The sequence below is a fragment of the Merops nubicus genome, unplaced genomic scaffold (genome assembly GCF_000691845.1).
Source record: "Merops nubicus isolate BGI_N331 unplaced genomic scaffold, ASM69184v1 scaffold6940, whole genome shotgun sequence".
Lineage (NCBI taxonomy): Eukaryota > Metazoa > Chordata > Aves > Coraciiformes > Meropidae > Merops > Merops nubicus.
Genome location: NW_008580779.1, coordinates 5,970 through 19,234, shown reverse-complemented (window position 1 = coordinate 19,234; position 13,265 = coordinate 5,970). Strand labels below are relative to the sequence as shown.

General features: G+C 45.0%; 1 protein-coding gene across 1 annotated transcript; it reads left to right on the top strand.

Moving 5' to 3' along the window:
• The first annotated feature begins 543 nt into the window (after positions 1–543).
• On the top strand, positions 544–12,636 carry IFFO2 (intermediate filament family orphan 2). The gene is made up of 8 exons (XM_008938677.1): positions 544–600; positions 886–981; positions 3,208–3,348; positions 5,068–5,210; positions 8,175–8,295; positions 11,206–11,295; positions 11,576–11,706; positions 12,431–12,636. The coding sequence occupies exons 1-8, from the start codon at positions 565–567 to the stop codon at positions 12,534–12,536; spliced, it is 864 nt and encodes a 287-aa protein (XP_008936925.1). The 5' UTR covers positions 544–564; the 3' UTR covers positions 12,537–12,636.
• Positions 12,637–13,265: the final 629 nt, after the last annotated feature.

Below are 13,265 nucleotides of genomic sequence, written 5' to 3'. Positions count from 1 at the left end.
CAAACATAACGGTGCCTGTAGTAGGAGGTTTAATTACATGGTTTGCAGATGTAATTCCTTTTCTTCTACCCGTTCAGCACTGTGAGTGTGTAGAGCCTGAGTTCAGGGACACTTGCCTGAGTACCCTCCTTGCAGCTGTAGTGCTGGGAAATGTCTGAGGGATGTAGATCATTGAGGGTTTTGATGCAGAAGGCACGTAAATATATGAACTGGTTGGACTGAACAGATGAATAGTCAGAGTGCTGATTCAGATAACTGGCCTTCAACTGATTCTTTTTGCACTGAAAATTTCCCAGCTTCTTTGCACCCATAGGTTGCACAGGAAGAGTCCTGATCCAAATGAAAGCAGATTTAGCTTTTATCCTCTTCAAAACTCAACTGGTTTGGGGGTGTGCAAGTGAGGAGGACCATCTGCTTTACATTTCAAGTCACTGTCATCACCGTCGTCATCCCCCAGACATCAGAAGACTTGTGATTTGGGGGAAAAGAATTCACTTTTCTGCATAGTTAACACTTTGCCTGCAAATCTTGTCTTTCAGATGGGAAGAGGAACTGACAAGAAGAATGAGTCTGGAATCTATGGTAGAAACCTTGCGAGAGGTAAGGTCTGAGTAGTATTGAGAGCTGTGGGTTTTCTCTGCACCTTTTATTATGCTAGTAATCCTTTGAATTTTATTTTAATTGAAAAACTCCTGTAGCTAGAGCAGCTGACTGCATGGCTGTAGGCTAGAGGATAGTGTAAATGCTTGGAAGCTGAAGCAGGAAGGTGCTGAAGTTTCTGACGGTGAAATGTGGGGCTGGTGATAAGGTGCCTTATCAGCCCTGCTCAGGTTAAGCCTTTGTTGGCCTCTTACCTCTTAGCTCTTGTTGTGCTTTCTCTTTCAGGAGGCACAGGAAGCTGAAGCTCTCCAGGAGGAGTTAAATGAAAAGATTGAAAGGCTGAAAGCAGAACTTGTGGTCTTTAAGGGTCTGATGAGTGATGTAAGTACACTGGAGAGCAGAGTGGCCAACTCCCACTGGCTTTGTGAAGTGTGTGTGTCATGCAAATGGCTTCATTCATAAAAAGGGTATGGTCCTAGTGAGTGCTGCTTTGTAGTTAGCATTATGGCTGCCTTGATGATCTAATGCATCAGACAGATCACCCTTCCCCCTGCTTCCTGTCTGGTCTGTGTAGAGATGCATTAACTTGCTGCTTAGCCCATGACCTGGACTCTTCCCTCCCTTCCCAGTTCTCCACAACTGGCAGTGGAGATTGGCAGCCCTGGAAAAAAAAGTGCTGGAGAACTCCCAGGTCAGGGTAAGGGGTTCATCACCATGCAGCACCACGTTCTGTTCTGTGGGATTTTGCTCTGAATCAGTCAAGAAGGTCCTATTCCAAAAAAGAACACACGATATGTTTCCCAGCTCCCTTTGTGAAAGTTCTGAAGAGGTCAACCCAGGGTTACTGGTTCAGGTATCTGGCTTTGTTTCCAGTGCTGCTTTGACCTAAATTTATAAAAAACAAACAAACAAGCTTGTTTTCTCAGGAATTTCTTCATGTCTCATTAGATATTGACTTCCCTTCAAAGCTGGGGGATCTCTTAGCCTGTGACTGGGTAATCTGCTTATGTTTAGACTTACTGAGAGCATGTCCTCATGCAGATATCTAGAAAGATAAGCCAGGCAAAAGTTCAGTGGGTTGCCTTTCTCTGAAAGGCTGAAGTGGTGCTGATGCCAGTTGTCTAATGAATATGTCCTATTATGCTCATTTATTCTGTAATTTTGCATAGAACTGCCTCCTTCTGTCTTTATATAGGCTTGCAGAACCTGCTCCCTGGTGTCAAATACATTCTCTCAGGGCCACTAGATGTGTTCACGTGAAATTTGGCAATTAGCTGTCTCTTCTTTTGGTGTTTAATTGAGAATAGGCATGCTTGGTTAGAGGCAGTGTGAAAAGGAGAAGCTTGGTAGGGCTGTATCACTGGGATGAGTTTTTTGCTGAGGAAGAAATGAAGCTCAGTGTGTACAAAAAGGGTGGTGGTGAATGCAAACATCCTCCTCCACTTGAGAGAAAGTGTGGCTTGGGCTTTGCAGAGTCTGGAAGGAAGAAGAGAGACCAAGGGAAGTAGTGAGAATGCTTGTTTTGAATCCCACTGTGTAAATATTTAGAGCAGAGAAGTGCAAAATGTTGGCATGTGGCTCTTGCCTTCCTGTGGGTAAGAATCCCTGGTAGGGATTCAGTTGGTAAGATGGTTTAGAGTGTGTCAGTATTTACAGATTTCTTTTTCTCAGTGTGTTTGGAAAACAAAAATCTCTGACTTGTCCAAAGATGGTTGACAGGGGCTGGAGAAGAACTCTGTCTAATATTATTTTTAAAAAAAGACTAAAAATTTTCCATAAACCCCAAAACTTTGCTCGTGGAAAGGGGATTTGATATTTAAGAATGGTCTGTAAAGAGTTTTTCTGCTTTTCTGGTCAAAGTGGAAGCCTTGCCAAGCCACTGAAGTGGTACTTTCTGGCAGAGCAAGTCTCCTTTGGGCTAGAAAATATCCTTTTTGTGGAATGTTTCTTCAGAAGGAGCCAGCTGTACTGGCTGAGTGGGAGTGTCTCTTATTTACTAATTACTGCCCAGAGTGAAGCAAGATAAGATATTTTTCATGTAGGGTTTTTGCTAGGTGGGAGGCTAAGTTCATGCCAATGAGGAGTATTTTCTGTGTCACCAGCTTTCATGGATCTCTTCAGATCCACTCTGGATTGTCCCTTTTCAGGGTACATATGAAGTTGCTGAGTAGCCTGGGTTCTGTTTTAAAAGCCACTTCTTACAGGCCAAGTTTTTCTGTCTGAAAAGGGGGGGAAATTGTTGCATACTCACCAGGTTTTAGCTATCATTCTATTCTGCATGTGCTCAACAGGGGTTTTTCTCCCCCTTTTTAAAGTGTTATCGAAGCATAGAAGTTTCCTGTTGCCACATGTAGCAGTTGTTTTGGGGTGGGTGTAGGGTTTTTTTGATGGCCAATTACTCTGAGTTGAAATTTGCTTAGAATTGGCTCTGAATATGACTTGTTAGCTGCCTGGTCTATTTAGCTTGTCCATGTACTGTCTCTCCAAGGAAAAGATGTAATATTGCCTAAGAATAATATACCCTGGGGTTAGAGAGATACTGTGGGGTATCTCTTCTTTCCTGAACTGTATAATAATAGAAGATAATCACTACTGTCCTTCCTGCAGCCCATGACAGACCTGGACACAAAGATCCAAGAAAAGGCCATGAAGGTGGACATGGACATCTGCCGGCGAATCGATATCACAGCCAAGCTGTGCGATGTCGCGCAGCAGCGCAACTCGGAAGACGTTTCCAAGATATTCCAGGTGATTAGGCCATGAATTTTCCAGAATGTAGGAGGAGAAGTGAGGGGACAAGAGGGAGCAGCGTTCAGTGTGGTCCAAGTCGTTTGCCTTTTCTGGAAATTTCTCTCTGCAGACGTGTTTTCTTCTTTCTCAGTCTTGAAGTGTGGCTCTCTTCTGCAGAAGCTGCTCTAGGGCTAGGAGCACAACATTTAGAGAGTTTAAAAATAAGAAGTCTTAGGATAACCTTTCAGACAAGCTGATGCTAGTCTACAATGAATGCAGGGGGAAAAAAAACAAAGCATGAGAGGGTCTAGGTTTGTGTAAATGGCTTCCTCACATCTGTTCACCTCACAGGTGAGGTTTGAAGCTGGTAGAACTGTCACCTGAGTGTTCTTATTTCTGGCTCAAGCTCCACAGCCAGAAATAATGCTTCTGTGGTGGTGAGCTGTGACTGCTTTATGAGACTAGAAACTCCAGTTGCTTTCCCTGAGCCCCCGTGGCTCTCTGGTGCTAGTAGGAAAGTCCTTTAACGTGCTCCAAAAGGAAGCAGTTCCAGCTCTGCGTGGAGCTAACCTCCAACCCCCCGTGCAGTTGGTCTCTGTCATAACTGCAGCTTTAACTGTGATTAACCCAGCTTCCTTCCAGTTGGATCTAAACGTGTCTTGTACAGTCTTTCAGTGAGTCTGATGTTTCTCTGTGTAGCAATACCAATGCTAAATGCTCTACAAAACCACTGTAAAAGGTCTTTGTGGTCCCTCCTGGTTGTGCTTTCTGGCTACAGTGAAGTTGCCTAAACATTTGAGGGTTGGGTTTTTTTTCCCTTATGTATCCCAAAAGACTCAAACCTCCTTTTTGGAGGCAATTGTTGAGCCATTGTGTTGTGCTGGTGGTTCCTTCTGGTCTTTGAGTAGAACTGCTGTGTCCTTCTGCTCAAAGGACTGTTGGCCAAGCATGCAGTGGTTAAAATGGTCGTTGTGGAGAACAGCACAAATAAGGGATGGCTTATATGCCAAGTAGAGGAAAAAACTACAGTAGGTTGGGGGCAGTCTGTGTGTGACTCTGTGGCACCATCTGTAAGTATCTTTGATGTTCACAGCCCTCAGAGGAGGAGGTGATCCTCTGTGCCCTTTGCAGGGGTATCCCTTGAGTTCTCTGCACGTCTGTGAACTTCCCTTCTCAGAGGCTGTCCAGGCGTTTTCAGGGTTCAGTTAACCCTTCTGTCAACCTGAAGAGGAGCAGCCTGCCTCTGCTGACGGGGTGGGAACGACCCTGAAAGAAAGGCTGTCTAGAAAGGCTTCCCTTCTACTCTTTTGTGGTGGCTCAAGGCTGGGAGCAACAGCCTGTGGTGGTGGCAGGAGAGGGAGAGTTCTGTCATTGCTCTGGAGCCTGCTGCCTGGGCACTCCTGCCAGCTTACGCTTCGGCCCCGTGTCCTCCTAACCTCTGCATGTTCTCTGGTAGATCCTAGGCTGGTGTGGGTGAGCAGGTGAACACCTGTAGGGGGCTGGCAGCCTGCAGCTTGCTTTGCTCTTCGCCGTTCTGAACTGCTTCCTCGTGCTCTGTGCTCACCACTCATTAGCAGATGCGACTCCTGTCTCGAATACAAGCAACCCCTCAGTTGCCTGGGAACTGATGAACAGTCGTATTCACTCAAACCTAACGGTTCTCCTTCTTTATTTCTGCCCTTCATGGCACAGCACCTCAGTTGAACCTTCTAGTTACTGCTCTTCTCTCCAATTAAGGTGGCTTCCAAGAAGAAGGAACGCAAGCTCACATCTGACGACGACCTCTCGGAGCAGGATGGGGACAATGGTCGGTTCTCTGATGATGAGGTCAGCTGTTCTCTGAACATCACAGATGAAATGAAGCGTATGTTTAATCAGCTGTGAGTATCGTGGGGAAGAGTTATTCCCAAGTGCAGACTTCATCCCAGAACTCACTATTTTTGTATGCTTTCGGTGTTTTTGTTTTCTTTTCCCACGCGCCGCTCGCTCCGAGTTGAACCTGAGCTGCCAGGGTGGTACACGCTCAAAGGTTTAATTCTGTAAACTGAAATAAAATTGAGGAAATGATTTTTATTCCTCCCTTAAGCAGGAGGTATTTTAGAGAATACAAAAATACAGTAGTAAAACCAGATGGTTTTATGTGGTTGTAACAGTAGCAAAAGAAGGAACATAAGAAAAACCCCAAAACAACCCAGTACAAAAGCTGAGTCTGCTCTGTATGTTTTGCTGGATATTAGATTTGTAGAGTTTTGGAAAGATCTTTGCTGTTGTTTGGGCTGGATGGGATTTGGCAAGGTCACTGTTCAAAAGTAGATATAAACATCTGTAGTATTTCACATGGGTTTTTCAGCTGTGGTGTCAACAAGTTCAAAAGTAGATATAAACATCTGTAGTTTATAAAAAACCCAGTTTCTCATGGGTTTTTTAACTGAGGTGTCAACAAATGTTAGTGGTGGATCTGTCCAGAAGCTCAGCTGAGGCAGAGGATGGCAGCATCTAGATTCCAAGCCTTGCTGAAAGCTCTGATCTCCAGAGCTGGAAGTATTGCAATTTATTTTGCCTAAAGCTTTGCCCCAAATTGGAGTGTTTGGGAAGCTGTGGAAGCTGAGAAGAGCCTCTCTGCTCCTTGGTGCTACACAGAGCAGTTCAGGAAGCGGGTTGGCAACGTGCCCTGCTGTTCTCTTCCTCCTGTTCAAGACATGATGGAGGTGGCCACAGCCTGGTGAGGCTTTTGAAGGTCTCTGCTGTTTGCTTTTGCCAGAGGAAAGTCCCAGCAAGCGCCGTAGATCTGACTTTCCTAGCAGTTGAATATGGGTGTTTTCTGCCAGCTTCTGCAGTGACTGCAGAGGGAAGAATTCCCAGTACTTTCCCACACAATGCAGGACAGTAGGAGTGTGTGAGAAACCCTCTGAGGAGCACTAGTTCCTCTGCTGTTGTCAGCTGTTGCCAAAAGTTCTGTTTTCAGGCTGTGTGTCACTCTCTGCCTGAATCTCACATATAGGAGGGCATGTTTTTTGCAAGACTTGTAGGTAACTCCTCTTGTTAGAACTCCTGTTTTAGATGTCTGTAGGCCCTTAGTAATATTCAGGGTAATAAATATAAATTTTTGATTTCTCCAGGGCTAGAATTCAGTGTGACAGCAGTGTGGACTTTTTATAGAAAAGCAGAAGGCTAAAATTAAGCTACTAGGTTATGCATTGAGTTTTTAATTTGTTTTTTTAAACCCATCCTGTGATACCCAGTTTTTATTGGTGCTTTTAATGAAAATCTTACCTCCTGATCCTATGACATACGACAAAGTACTGCAGAAATCTTGTAACATACAAATTGGGTGGACACAGAACAGTGTTCATGGCTTGTTGAAGATGGTAAATCTCTAAGGATGGCTGGGGTTGGGGGATTTGTAGAAAATAATAGCTTCCAGAGAGCTGAATAGTTTACCTCATGAACAGAAACTGCAAGCAACTTGGTTTATCTGTAGTGAACTCAATCTTTAAGTGTCTGGTAGTAAAAAGTATAAGTGTAGTGAGCATTGACCAGCTTGTGTCTGAAGAAAGCAGCAGTCAGGACTTGGTGCTCTGTGACAGGGAAAGCTCTGCAAAAAGACACTGGATTGAAGGAGTTGAATTTCAAAAGGCACAATCATGGACATCCAAGTTTGCTGGGGTTTTTAAAATTATTTTTTTGAAGTCATACTGAGTTACAGACAAATAGCCTGTCTCTTTTGCCAAGCTCTTCAGCCTCCTAAAGACAGTTTTGGACTCAGCTTCCGCAGCGAGATGTTATCTGCTGAAAGGGAAGTGACCTAAAGTAATAAAAATGCATCAGTCTGAAATTAGCAGGCTGTTTCTGGGAGCAATTTCAGATTTTTGTCAGACCTCCTTAACAAGGACAAGAAACAGCTACTGGTGTTTTTTTGCCCTGCTGCCGTTCAACCAAAAGGGACTCAGGAGCCTTCTGAAACTTTCCTTTATTGCACAACTGGCTGCACTAAAGGGGCTTGGCTAAATAACAGTGTGAAAAGGTCACTCTTGCCACTGTGTGTTCTCAGCTTTAGGTGGCTGCAGTGGTGTCTTTGTTCAGGTCAGCAGTAAGCATTTATTCTCACCTGCACATCATCTTGGGGTTGGTTTTATGTCACAGTTGTTGCTTTGGAAGATCACGTTTTTAAGTGCTGCAGGGGAAACGTTGGCTGAACTTGGAGGTGAAAATCAGCAGGGAGTCTTCTGGTGGCTGTGTGGTGTCAAATTCCTCGAACTGCATTTGGGCTCATGTTCCCATGTATAAAAAAGAATAGTTCAGAACATTTCTGTGGTTTTGCAAACAAGGGACACTACTGCAGAGCACCATCTGGAGGCCAGAGCCAGGACTGTGTGCCCGGACCAGGAAGGAGAACAAGGATCTTTTTATTCTGCTTTGGGGTGGCAAAGAGCCCAGCAACAAGGGACTTGGACAGGGGCAAAGCCTGTTTGTAAAAACTGTGAGGATTTTCAGCTGCTGCATTGTCTCCTTCATTCAGTTCTCATAGCCCCTTGGTTTTTTTTTTTCCCAGAAGATGAATTAGAGGGAGTGGGGCTGGAGTTGTCACTGGACTGTGTGCCCGGACCAGGAAGGAGAACAAGGATCTTTTTATTCTGCTTTGGGGTGGCAAAGAGCCCAGGAACAAGGGACTTGGACAGGGGCAAAGCCTGTTTGTAAAAACTGTGAGGATTTTCAGCTGCTGCATTGTCTCCTTCATTCAGTTCTCATAGCCCCTTGGGTTTTTTTTCCAGAAGATGAATTAGAGGGCTGAGGGAGTGGGGCTGGAGTTGTTGTCACTAATGCCTTTCCTCTTCTCTTAACAGTCGTGAGACATTTGATTTTGATGACGACTGTGATAGTTTAACATGGGAGGAGAACGAGGAAACATTGCTGCTTTGGGAAGACTTCACAAACTGCAATCCTTCAATTGACCTCCAAGGAGAGGTAACTTTGTTTCCCCTCATTTTCTCAAGCTGTTCTCTGCAGAAACTGTGTCCCTCAGCTGCTCTTGTAGCCATCTGAGCCTTGGGATATGTGACTGGTGATCTAGTTTGCCACGCAAACTTGCTTTGATTTTGAAATCCTTTTAGTGCTTTCTCTCTATGGTTGCTTTCCAGTCTGCACAATCAGTTTATTTGCCAAACTCCATTTCTTCTGCTCCTTCAAACTGAGTATTTAAAAGTACTGAGTGTCAAAAGATCCAGGGGCATCATGCAACCTGTCACCCTAAGCAGTTGTTTCTCTAAAGCCCTGTATCTTCCACACAGCATCTCACTTTCTCTGTAGATTATCATCCACACTTTAATTGTCAAAATAGTGCACATCGTGTGGGGGATGGCATTGCACAGTTATGCTAGTGGGGAGAAGAATAAACCCAGCATGGTCATGGAAGAGGTTAAAGTATGTATAGACCTGCACAAAGAAAGGAGCTGTGGTTGTAGGGCTGGGATCTTCTGAACCTGTGAATCTTGTGCTTCCATCTTCCCAGTCAGTAGGAATCTCCTGACATTGGTGGTTAATAAATAGCTGCTTTTAATCCTTAAGATGTCATGCAAAGGGTTGTTGTGGGTTTTGGTCAACAGCTGGCTGAATATGAACCAGCATGTGACCTGGTGAAGACCACCAGCATCCTGGCTTGGATGAGCACTAGTATGGTCAGCAGGAGCAGGGCAAGGTGCATTCCCCTGGTCTTGCCACTGGGGAGGTCACACCTCAAGTACTGGGTTCAGTTTTAGACCACTCACTCCAAAAAGGACCTTGAGGGGCTGGAGCATGGGCAGAGAAAAGCAGCAAAGCTGGGGAAGAGTCTAGAGCCCAAGTGTGGGGAGGAGCAGCTGAGGGAGCTGGGGGTGCTGAGCCTGGAGCAAAGGAGGCTCAGGGGAGACCTTCTGGCTCTGCACAGCTCCTGTGGAGGAGGCTGGAGCCAGGGGGGGGGTCAGGCTCTGCTCCCAGGTATAAGACAAGGGGAAAATGGCCTCAAGTTGCCCCAGGGGAGGTTGAGGTTGGACCTGAGGAGAAATGTCTTCCCTGCCATGGTTGTCCAGACGTGAAACAGCCCAGGGCAGTGGTGGAGTCCCCACCCCTGGAGGGGTTTCCAAGCCGTGGAGATGTGGTGCTGAGAGACACGGGTCAGTGGGGACCTGGCAGTGCTGGGGGAAGGGTTGGACTCCATGATCTTAAAGGTCTTTTCCAACCAGAACAATTCTAAGATCCCAAGCACAGTAAGCTAGTGGCTGCTTGCAGCCTCAGTCAGTGCCTCCTGAGGCTTCCTGAACCAGCTCTGCCTTTGTGCAGCTAGTCTTCAACGTGAGGCTGGTGTTTCATTACCAAGCAGCCCGACAGCAGTAGGTGGGAAATAATCCTGCCTGCTTCCACCGTGGCTGTAGTGCAGAGATGCTGAGGCAGCATTCTCAGAGGTGTCTCCTGAGGGCTGCCAGGGGTGTGTTAATTTACATCTTCCCATCCGTGCATCATCTGGCGTGCTCTGAATCTGCAGAGATTACTCAGAAGTGCTGGGCCTGCAGAAAGCAGCATTCTTAGCCACACGTCCTCTTTGGAGCAGGGAGAGTGGCAGAGTGATAACGTGGAGCCACGTGCTGGAATTAGTGACAGGTTTATTTGCATATCTAGCCACGTGTGCATGTATAAGTACAGCTATCAGAGGAGTGTTGCCGAACTCAGACCTTCCGTGCAAAAACTCTAAAGGTTTTAAGAAGCTTAAATCCTTCTAAATGAAAATTATACAAGGAAAGGGTAGATTTGGCTTGTAGATGGAGATTGAGAATAAAGAGTGCTCCGTCTGTGCCTGGTCTTTAACACAGTGCTTTACATGCCTGAATCTTCCTTCCACTGGCTTTATTCCTTTTCAAGTTCTTACGCGCTGCCCTCGCCACCTTCTTTTATGACCTTCCTCCTTAAAGCTCTTCTGCATATAAAAGGATAAGTGGAATGATTCCCATAGCTATAGGCTGGAGCCTGACGTTGATACCAGGTATCATCCTGATAAAGCTCCCCCAGAGGTGGCCAAAGGATGGAAGCAGAATTAAAGCTCATCGGTGCAGTTGCATTAAATTTCTGCTCATTGATTACTTCTCCTTTTTCTCCTGGAAAAGGGAGGGGGGTTATGACATGAAAGAGAACAATGATGTTGTTTTAGTCTCTGTGACAGCAGTGCTGCTGTGTGTTTTGTAGCCCAGGCTGTGCTGTCACTGCAAAGCCCTGATGAGAGGGGAGCTGTTGTCTGGCAGGATGTCCCTTTGGGACAGCATGTGTCCCTGCCTGTGGCATTTTCAGCAGCAGCCAGCTTGCTTCAACTAGCAGCTCAGGGAAGAATTTCAGTAGGAAATCATGTCTGCAGAGCACGAGGGTGGTGAGGTAATGGAGACTGAAAGGACTTCAGAGCAATAATATGTAATGGGGAAAAGGAGAGTTCCAGTGCAGAGCTGTAAGTAGTGCTGTGGTCCATGGAAGGAAGAGTTTAGTTTGGCTGGAGAGTATTGACAGCCTAAGTGTGATCAGACTGTGAAAGGTTCAGGAAAATCCTATCCAAGGCTTTGGTTCTTTGGCACACGTAAGGTATCTGTGTTTAATGGCTGGAGCCTTGGCCTGCAGGTTCCTTGGTCAGACACGTCATCTTTGTGTGCACAAAGCTGTAGCCATGGCACAAAAGTGTGTTCCTGGCATGCCAGAAGCACAATATGCCTTGCCTGGGTAATAATATATTTAAAAAATAGTTGCATGAAAGAGCCTAACAACCTGCACTGCTGAGTGAGCTTAAACAAGAAAATTTTCATTCTGGCACTGAATTCTGTGTTATCTTCTTGCTAATTCTTTGTGTCCTCCTTTCCACTGCAGGAAGAAAACCTGGGAAACTTGATCCACGAAACAGAGTCTTTCTTTAAAACGAGAGACAAGGAATATCAAGAAACAATAGGGCAGATAGAGGTGAGGAAGCAGTTCCTGATGGTGTGAGTTGTTTCTAATGCAGGAAAACGTGGGGTGTTCTGGTCCAGCCCACACACAGAGGGATTGTGGAGTGTCCATGGATCTAAGAATGCAGAGGTGTTTTCCTTTGACATACCCTTGGCATTTTTTTCCAAATACCATTCTCTGTATGGCACTGCTATTGAGTAAGCATAAATCTGTAGCTGGTGGAGAGAGAACCTTCAGAACAAAGAGAATAAAAGCTTGCCTCAGGCTGCTTATTGTCTCTTCTTTCTTCCAGCTGGAACTGGCCACGGCCAAGAGCGACATGAATCGTCACCTTCATGAGTATATGGAAATGTGCAGCATGAAAAGGGGCCTGGATGTACAAATGGAAACCTGTCGTAGGCTCATCAAAGGCTCAGCTGACAGGTACTAAGATATTACCCTTCTCCCTGAGGTGTTTCAGGAGTTTATTTTGCTCTTGTTCCCTGCCAAGTTGTTTTAAAGGCAATAGTAGCATTTTGTCCTAAAGCTTTGACCTTTAGATAATCTTGTTTTGTTCAGGGTCATATGTCAGTCTTAAAAAGAACCCTGTAACAGTGTATAGGGTCCTACATGCAGGAGTGCCACTAAGAATTTAACACTTAGTGGTAAAACCAGGGATCTTTAACTTGGATGATGTTTAGTCTTAACATCATAGACCAAGAACTCTTAAACAAAAGCCTAAATTAAATCTGTGGACTTATATGGAGAACTTGAGGTTTAATCATCTCATGTGGCAAGAACTCTTTAGTATGGGGGATTTTTCTTATCCCTTGCTCGCCCCCAGTACACATTCTGGCTTAAAACAAGAAGATGATCAACTTCTTTTGAGTTTTCAAGGCTGTGTTGTGGATGATGGGAGTCCCTGTAGGATGTTCATTGCATTTAGTTTCCATGTCCCCATCAATAAACCCAGGGCAGCCCTTATGTTTGTATAGGAGGAGGCAGCACACAGGCTGCTAAAGTTTACTACTGGTATTTACTACAAAGTTTACTGTTAGTAAAGGATATTTTAAACTGTTTTTGAGAAGTCAAAGTGACCAATTTCCTTTTTTATCTTCTGTTATTTAATTTTTTTTTTGTCTAAACCATTCTCTGAACTTCTCCACAGAAATTCTCCATCTCCCAGCTCTGTAGCCAGCAGTGACTCAGGAAACACAGATGAAATTCAGGATGAGTTGGACAGAGAGACGGATGTGGAGCCCATGGTCAGCTGATACACAGCTGGAGTATTCCAGGGAAAGGGAAGACACAAGAAAAGAGAAAAAAAAATACACTGATGGGGGGAAAAAAAAAACAGACTTGAAAGTCCTTGCACAGGGTTTCTAAGGACTCATTCCTACACGCATCCCCACCCCACCCAAGGATTGGTGCTGTAAATTTCTATTGTTATACAAATCATAAATGCAGAGTCCTGTGAGAAAACACGGTGTTTTAATTGTGCCTTTGCCCCAAGCTGAGCCACTTTGAGCTCCAGTGGAATATTAATAGCAGGTGTTTTTATATAAAAAAAAAATATTATTTAAAAAAAATATAAATATCTGGTAGCAGCAGAGAGTGGTGCTGCAAAGGCTCCAGGTATTATGGTTTTATTGAACTGCTGGACTGATTGGCAAAAGAAACGTTGGCAAAACAAGAAGCAAACCCAAGACAATTATGGTCCAGTCACCAAGGTCTGGCACAAACCAGAATGCCTCCAAATTGAACTGCAAACATCTAAAAATAACAGCGGGTTCTCAGACTGCTTTTAGGATTAAGCAGTTCTGCAATATTAAAAGGAATTTCTTCACCCCACCTCTCCGGGTGGAGGAATTTGAGATTTGTACAAGCTTTCTGCTAGACTCCAGACTCTGAAGCAGCAGGTCTCAGCTCGGTGGCAAAGCAGGTGGCCAAAGGAGGGTTCAGTGGGGTGGGACTATCACTGATAAACTACTATGCAAAAAAAA

Excerpts from the sequence above, each read along its gene's own strand:
- IFFO2 (XM_008938677.1), top strand. The coding sequence starts at position 565 with ATGAGTCTGGAATCTATGGTAGAAACCTTGCGAGAG. Across the intron at positions 601-885 it reads TGGTAGAAACCTTGCGAGAG|GAGGCACAGGAAGCTGAAGC; the intron begins GTAAGGTCTGAG and ends TTTCTCTTTCAG. Across the intron at positions 11,296-11,575 it reads AAACAATAGGGCAGATAGAG|CTGGAACTGGCCACGGCCAA; the intron begins GTGAGGAAGCAG and ends TCTTTCTTCCAG.